The following is a 7,845-nucleotide window of genomic DNA, read 5'->3' as shown; positions in this document are numbered from 1 at the left end:
TGCAACCCCTTCCCCCTCATTCCCTCCAACCCCAACAGTGCCCCGTTGGCACTACGTTGGGCATGGTCGGAGGGAAGTGGGCATATCGCTCCCGGTGCCAAGAACAGCACCCCGCGAGGGAGGGAGAGGGGACCCAGAGCTGGAGCGAGAGCGAAACCAGACTGACCCAGGTGTCCCGCTGTAGGAAGATGCTGAAGGAAGAGAAGCAGTGTGGTCTAGTGGATAGACCACAGGCCTGAGAGTCAGAAGGACCTGGGCTGTCATCCCGGCTCTGCCTCTTGTCTGCTGTGTGACCCCGGGCAAGTCGCTTCACTTCTCTGGGCCTCAGTGACCTCATCTGTAAAATGGGGGTGAGGATTAAGACCGTGAGCTCCATATTTGGGTCGTGGACAGTGTCCAACCTGATTAGCTTATATCTATCCCAGCACTCAGTACAGTGCCTGGCACATAATAAGAGCTTAACAAATACCTTTTTTTAAAAAAAAAAAACAACAAGGAAAAACAAGAGCTGCTGCTTCTTTCCCCTACGGTCACTCCATCCTATTGGTTGCGGCGGAGGGTGTGTCTGAAACTCCATACCTTTCTCACTCAATGCTGAAGGGCAGGTCATGGAAGGGTTCCGGGCTCAGGGCCCTGGCCCAGTGCCGACAGGAGTAATAACAATAATAATAATAATAATTGTGGTATTTGTTAAGTGCTTACTACATCCCAAGCACTGTACTAAGCACTGGGGTGGATACAAGCAAATGAGGTTGGACACGGTCCCTGTCCCTCTGGGGGCTCACAGTCTTAATCCCCCTTTTCCAGATGAGGTAACTGAGGCACAGAGAAGTTAAGTGCCCAAGGCCAGATAGACAAGAGGTCGAGGCGCTCTCCGCTACGCCGTACTGCTTCTCAGATGGGTGGAATATCCCCGCTGCCTCCATTTCCTCTCCTCCCACTCTGGTCTTGACCCTCTATAATCTTGTTTCCACGTCTTTCATTCCACCGAGACCGTTTTCTCCTAGGTCACCAAAGAACCTTGCCAAATGTAACCCACTCTACTCTGTCCCGATCCTCCTGGACCTCTCAGCTGCCTTTGACGCTGGAGCCCACTCTCTGCTCCTGGAAACACTGACCTCCACATCCGACAGGACACAGATCTTCCCATCTTCAAAGCCCTTTTGGAGATCACATCTCCTCCAAGAGGCCTTCTCTGGTTAATGTTTAATCTTCCCAGCTTCTGTCCCCCCAACCCAGCTGCCACTTCAGCATTTCCGCACCAACTCAACACTTAAATACTCTTAACATTCCTTAGCCCTTATGCATACATCTTTCATACCGTAATGACTTAAATGCTAACTCACTTACAGATCCTCTTTTCCTTCTTCCTCCTACCTGTAATTTATTTCAGGCTCTCACCTGCTAGATTCATACTCCCGGAGAGGAGGGATCATGTCTACTAATTCTACTGTAGGTTCCCAAGCCCTTATTGCAATTCTCTGCACACCGTATGTGTTCGGAAAATGCACTCCATAAATAAATGCCACTGTGTGACCTTGGACAAGTCACTTGAGTTTTCGGAGCTTCAGTTGCTTCAACTGTAAAATGGGGATTCAGTATCTGTTCTCCCTCCTATTTAGACTGAGCCCCACGTGGGACAGGGATTGTGCCTGATTACCTATCCAGTGCTTAGAACAGTGCTCGGCACTTCGAAAGTGCTCAACAAATGTAACAATAATAATAATAATGATAATAATTGATTCAGTCCTTGTGCCTGGGGCTTTGTGTTCACGCATGTGTGTGTGTTTAGGAATGTAGTCATCAGATTCTTGTTCCTGCCTTCCTCGCGTGCTTCTTAAGGGCATGGGGCTCATCTCCTATTTCTATTGCATTTCTTTAATGGTATTTGTTAAATGCTTACTATGTGCCACACACTCTACTAGGCACTGGGATAATAAGATAATCAGGTTGGACACAGTCCCTGTCCCACAAGGGGCTCACACGCTTCCAAGTGCCTGGTCCAGCGAGCCCTTTGCACCCAATGTCAATCAATTGTATTCACTGAGTACTTTTTGTGTGCTGAGCACTGGTCTAAGGGCTTGGGAGAGTACAACAATATAACAGACAAGTTCCCTGCCCCATTCCAGTGTTATATACACAATAAACGCTCTGCCAACACCATCCTGGAGGAGGAGGAGGAATCCTTTCTCTAGTTTTATCGCCCCATCTCTCTCCTACCATTCCTCTCCAAACTCCTTGAGCAAATTGTCTATACCCACTGTCCCAAATTCCCCTCCTCCGATTCTCTTCTTGATGCCTTCGATCAGGTTTCCACCCTTCTTCATTTCACAGAAACTGCCCTCCCTAAGGTCATAAATGATCTCCTTCTTGACAGATCCAACGGCCTCTACTCCATCCTACTCCTTCTCACCCCTCAATTGTCTTTGACACTGTCGACCAGCCCTTTCTCCTGGAAACATCATCCAACCTTGGCTTCACTGACACTGTCCTCTCCTGGCTCTCCTCCTATCTCTCTGGCCTCTCCTTCTCAGTCTCTTTCCTCCTACCTTCTAACTTTGGGAATCCCTCAAGGCTCATTTCTGGGTCCCCTTCTATTCTCCATCTATACCCATTCCCTTGGAGAATTCATCCCGTGCTTAGTAATAATAGTAATAATAATCATGGCATTTGTTAAGCGTTTACTATGTGCAAAGCACTCTTCTAAGCGCTGGGAAGGATAGAAGGTGATCAGGTTGTCCCACGTGGGGCTCACAGTCTTAATCCCCATTTTAAGAATAATAATAATGGTGGTATTTGTTAATGGTGGTATTTGTTAAGCGCTTACTATGTGCCGAGCACTGTTCTAAGCGCTGGGGTAGACACAGGGGAATGAGGTCGTCCCACGTGGGGCTCACAGTCTTCATTCCCATTTTACAGATGAGGGAACTGAGGCACCGAGAAGTGAAGTGACTTGCCCAAAGTCACACAGCTGACAGGCGGCAGAGTCTAGATTTGAACCCATGACCTCTGAATCCCCAGCCCGTGCTCTTCCCACTAAGCCACGGTCCTTCACTCCAGTGCAGTGCTTGGCCCACAGTATGTGCTCAATAAATATGATCGATTGTATTGTGCTCCACCGAGCGTTTTAGTACAGTTCTCTGCACACGCAAGACGCTCAATAAATACGACGGATCGACTTGTCAGCTGTGTGACTGTGGGCAAGTCCCTTCACTTCTCTGGGCCTCAGTTCCCTCATCTGTAAAATGGGGATGAAGACTGTGAGCCCCACGTGGGACAGCCTGATTCCCCTGGGTCTGCCCCAGCGCTTAGAACAGTGCTCTGCACATAGTAAGCACTTAACAAATACCAACATCATCATTATTATTATTATCGATTAAGGAGAAGGAAGAGGAAAAGGGGGAGAAAGGGGGAGTCAGGTCAGACTCGCTGGGGGATGACAGACGGAGGAGACGCTGAGAGGCGGCAGAGGGCGCCAGAGAGCAGTGCGGGCGAAGCCCCGCCCCCGTGCGCGCGCGCGTCCCCCGGCACGTGATCAGGGAGGAGCCGTCAGACCCGGAAGCGGCGCCCAGAGCCCGAGCGGTTCGGCCGGGGCCCGCGCCAGCCGGAGCCGGAGCCGGAGCCGGAGCCGGAGCCGGATCAGGGTCCGGGCCAAGATCCGGAGCGGGATCCGGAGCGGGAGCAGGATGAGCACGGAGCCGGCAGCGCCCCCTGCTGGAGGGGCCGTGACCGGCAGCGGCGTGCGGCTCGTGGTGGAGTATTGGTAAGGGCAGGGGCCCGGGGGGGGCCAAGTCCCATCCTTTCCTCCAACTCCACCCCCGCCCCCCCGCTCGAAAGCTGCCCCCGTCCGAAGCCCCTCCTCTCCCCAGTGCCCACCCCCTGCAGCTGACCACCCCCAATCCCCAGCAGCCCACTCCCCACCCCCTCCAGATGGCCATCTCCCATCCCCAGCCACCCACCCCCTTCGGCTGACCACCCCCACAACCCCCAGTCCCTACTGCCCACCCCCTCCAGCTGCCCACCCCCCAATCCTCAGTGCCTACTGCCCACCCTCTCCGGCTGACCACCCCCCAATCCCCAGTCCCTACTGCCCATCCCCTCCAGCCGACCACCCCCCCAATCCCCAGTCCCTACTGCCCACCCTCTCCGGCTGACCACCCCCCAATTCCCCACTCCCTACTGCCCACCCCCTCCAGCCGACCACCCCCCGATCCCCACTCCCCACTGCCCACCCCCTCCAGCCGACCACCCCCGATCCCCACTCCCCACTGCCCACCCCCTCCGGCTGACCCCCCCCATCCCCGCTCCCCACTGCCCACCCCCTCCGGCCGACCACCCCCCAATCCCCAGTCCCTACCGCCCACGCCCTCCAGCTGACCACCCCCGCAATCCCCGGTCCCTACTGCCCACCATGTCCGGCTGACCTCCCCACAACTTTCTGCCCGCCAGCGAGCCTTGCGGCTTTGAGGCCACGTACCTGGAGCTGGCCAGCGCTGTGAAGGAAGAGTATCCGGACATCGACATCCAGCCCCGCCCTGGAGGAGGCACAGGTGACGTGGGGGTAACGGGCTCGGAGCGGCCCGGGCAATTTGGGTGGCACTGGGCACACCCAGCCTCTACCCTTCACTCGTGAGAAGCAGCTTGGCCTAGGGGATAGACCACGCACCTGGGAGCCAGAAGACATGGGTTCTCATTCCGAATCCATCACGTAATGATAATAATAATGTTGGTATTTGTTAAGCCCTTACTATGTGCAGAGCACCGTTCTAATCGCTGGGGTACACAGGGTAATCAGGTTGACCCACATGAGGCTCAATCTTCATCCCCATTTTACAGATGAGGTAACTGAGGCCCAGAGAAGTGAAGTGATTTGCCCACAGTCACAGCTGACAAGTGGCAGAGCTGGGATTCGAACCCATGACCTCTGACTCCCAAGCCCGGGCTCTTTCCATTGAGCCACGCTGCTTCTCTACTGACATGACTACTGAGTGACCTTGTGCAAGTCACTTCACTTCTCTATGCCTCAGTTACCTCCTCTGTAAAATGTGAGCCTCATGTGGGACAGGGACTGTGTCCAACCTGATTAGCTTGTATCTACTACGGCGCTTAGAACAGTGCTTGGCAGTAAGCTCTTAACAAATTCCACAATTATATCGATACCTTGAAGGGGGCAGCCCTGTTCTCCTGCCTCAGATTCCACTCTCCCCCTCGCCCCAACTCCTATCCCGGGGCCCAGGAAGGGAAGGGGGTCTTTGCATCTGGAATCAGTGGGATCCAGAGGCGATCTTGCTTTTGCACACCCCGAACAACCATTCCCACCCAGTGAGTCTCTGGAATTTCTATTTCTCTGTCGCTTCCTCCCCCGCCGTCTGCCCGCACCTGGAAAAGAACCCAGGACCCTGTTCCCCAGCTTCCCCGAGTCTAGGAAGCCTCAGCAGCCCCTTTGGGCTGTAAGCTCCTTGTGGGCAGGGAACGTGTCTACCAACTCTGTGCGTTGTACACTCCCAAGTGCTTAGTACACTGTTCTGCACACAGTAAGCACTCGATAAATACCGCTGATTGGAGGCAGAGGGTTGGGAGGAGGCAGGAGTCAAAATCCATCACCCAGCCAGGAACCCGCTAACATGGAATGGAGTGGCGTTCGTTGAGTGAGCAGGGTAAACTGAGGCCCAGAGAGGGCCTGGGCCTGAGGGAGCATAGGGTTCCAGTCCCCTTCACGGTAACAGCCGGGGAAGGCGATGTCCAGCTCCTGTTCTGCCCAAGAAACCGGAACCGAGGACAGCAGGGAGACTCCAGCGGTCCTTCTGTCCCCTGCTCACCCCTCTCCCTGCCTCCCTTCCCTCCAGGAGCCTTTGAGATCGAAATCAACGGTCAGTTGGTCTTCTCCAAGCTGGAGAACGGAGGATTCCCCTACGAGAAGGATGTGAGTAACCGGCCGGCCGAGCGGGCTGGTGGGGAGGACCGGGACTCGGGGAACTCGGGCGGGACTGGGTCCTCCCATCCTCATTGGGCTCGACCCCCTGACCTCCCCCTCTCCCCTTGTTCTCCCCCTCCCCCAGCTCATGGAGGCCATCCGCCGGGCCAGCCTCGGGGAGCCCTTGGAGAAGATCACCAATAGCCGGCCTCCCTGCAGCATCCTGTGACTGGGCCCCGGGCCTGTTTCCCGCCGTTCTTATTGACAATGTGTAGCACCCCTCCGGCCGGGGGCGGGGGGGATCCAGGCCCGTCTCCCCGCCCTCTGAAGGGGGAACTTGGATAAGAGGGCTCCTCAGCCAATTTACCCCCCCCCCCCGCAGAAGTGCCTGCCCTCCCACGGTCCCGAGGTGCCCTCTGACCTTTAATTTTAAGAGGAATCTTTGGAGCACCCAGCAATAAAGCCACACTACAGCCCCCACCCTGGTGCCTGGAGTGTCCTCCGCCAGCCTAGGCCAGGGAGGGGATGGGGGTGGGCCTCCAGGCCGGGACGGGGGCGTGGGAGACCAAGCCGGGAGGAGGGGAGGGAGCCTTAGCTGGTCGTTATCCTGAGAGGAAGAACCATTAGAAGGAAAGACCCCGGCGACCTGTCTCCCCCTTCAACACTTCCTCAAGTCCCAGAGACCCAGCCCCCGGCTCTTCCCTTCCCTCACTGCCCGATCTCCATCCTCGGTCGTAGACTGTAATTTCATCTCTAGATTGTGTGCTCGTTAAGGGCAGAGAATGTGTCTGCTAATTCTGTTGTACTCTCCCAAGTGCTCTGCACATAGTAAGTGTTCGATAAATACCATGGATTGATTAGGCCTTTAAATCCCAGCTGCTCTCAAAAGGGGGGTGGGGGCTGGGGCTAATAAGGGGCTCCTCTCCCTCAGCTTCCTGGAATCTGGAGGCGGAAGGCTGCAGTCAAATGGATAAGAATATGTGTTAAGCACTTATTATCTGTACTAAGACTGGGGCATAGACAAGTTAATCAGCTTGTATATGATAATTGTGGTATTGGTTAAGCGCTTACTGTGTGCCAAGCACTGTTCTAAGCGCTGGGATAGAGACGAGGTAACTGAGTTGTATATGTCGGGCTCCCAGTCTAAGGAGGAGGGAGAACAAGTATCCCATTCCCATTTTACAGTTGAAGAAACTGAGACCCATCAAAAAATAATAATAGATGTGGTATTTAAATGCTTACTATGTGCCAGGCACTGTACTAAGCGCTGGGGAGGATGCAAGCAAATTGGGTTGGACGCAGTCCCTGTCTCACATGGGGCTCACAGTCTTAATCCCCATTTTACAGATGAGGGAACTGGGCAGGGAATGTGTTCGTTATATTGTTGTGTTGTACTGTCCCAATTGCTTAGTACGCTGCACACGGTAAGTGCTCAATAAATACAGTTGATTGACTTACGTGACTTGTCCAAGGTCTCACAGCAGACAAGTGGCGGGGCTGGGATTAGAACCCAGGCCCGTGCTCTATCCTCTAGAACACACTTCTTCTCTTAAGTGAAGTGACTTGCCCAAAGTAGGCAGGCACGTGGCAGAGCCGGGATTAAAATCTAGATCCTCTGGGGCCCAGGATCTTTCCAGGACCCCAAGGCAAGGTGGCCAGGCACAGATTTCCACTCCTGATGTGCTCACGCTTGTGCGCACAAACACATTCTTTCTGTCTCACGCTCTCTCTCATCCTCTCTCTGCGTCTCTCATGCTCTCTCTGTCGCTCACACTCTGTCTCTCTCCTTTCCGGCTCCCCCTTCACCACCTGAAACATGGGCCTTGGGCTGGGCCGGGCGGCGGGCAGAGGAACATGTGGCCTCCCTCCCTCGGGGTTCCCACCCATCCCTGCTGCCCGGAGGAGAGGATTCCACCGACGAAGCAGAAGCC

At 54.8% G+C, this 7,845-nt stretch overlaps 1 protein-coding gene across 1 annotated transcript; it reads left to right on the top strand.

The window, feature by feature from the left end:
* The first annotated feature begins 3,536 nt into the window (after nucleotides 1–3,536).
* On the top strand, nucleotides 3,537–6,394 carry MIEN1 (migration and invasion enhancer 1). Its single transcript, XM_029074524.2, has 4 exons — nucleotides 3,537–3,763; nucleotides 4,450–4,550; nucleotides 5,847–5,923; nucleotides 6,060–6,394. The coding sequence occupies exons 1-4, from the start codon at nucleotides 3,687–3,689 to the stop codon at nucleotides 6,141–6,143; spliced, it is 339 nt and encodes a 112-aa protein (XP_028930357.1). The 5' UTR covers nucleotides 3,537–3,686; the 3' UTR covers nucleotides 6,144–6,394.
* The last annotated feature ends 1,451 nt before the right edge of the window (nucleotides 6,395–7,845 follow it).

Source organism: Ornithorhynchus anatinus, chromosome 11 (genome assembly GCF_004115215.2).
Source record: "Ornithorhynchus anatinus isolate Pmale09 chromosome 11, mOrnAna1.pri.v4, whole genome shotgun sequence".
Classification (NCBI taxonomy): domain Eukaryota; kingdom Metazoa; phylum Chordata; class Mammalia; order Monotremata; family Ornithorhynchidae; genus Ornithorhynchus; species Ornithorhynchus anatinus.
The sequence above is the reverse complement of the archived record's forward strand: the minus strand, read 5'-3'. Positions and strand labels throughout refer to the sequence as shown.

What these genes read in the sequence shown, in the direction of transcription:
- MIEN1 (XM_029074524.2), top strand. Translation starts at nt 3,687, where the DNA reads ATGAGCACGGAGCCGGCAGCGCCCCCTGCTGGAGGGGCCGTGACCGGC. An exon ending in CCGCCCTGGAGGAGGCACAG is followed by an intron (nt 4,551 to 5,846) that starts GTGACGTGGGGG and finishes CCTTCCCTCCAG; the next exon opens with GAGCCTTTGAGATCGAAATC. An exon ending in GATTCCCCTACGAGAAGGAT is followed by an intron (nt 5,924 to 6,059) that starts GTGAGTAACCGG and finishes CCCCTCCCCCAG; the next exon opens with CTCATGGAGGCCATCCGCCG.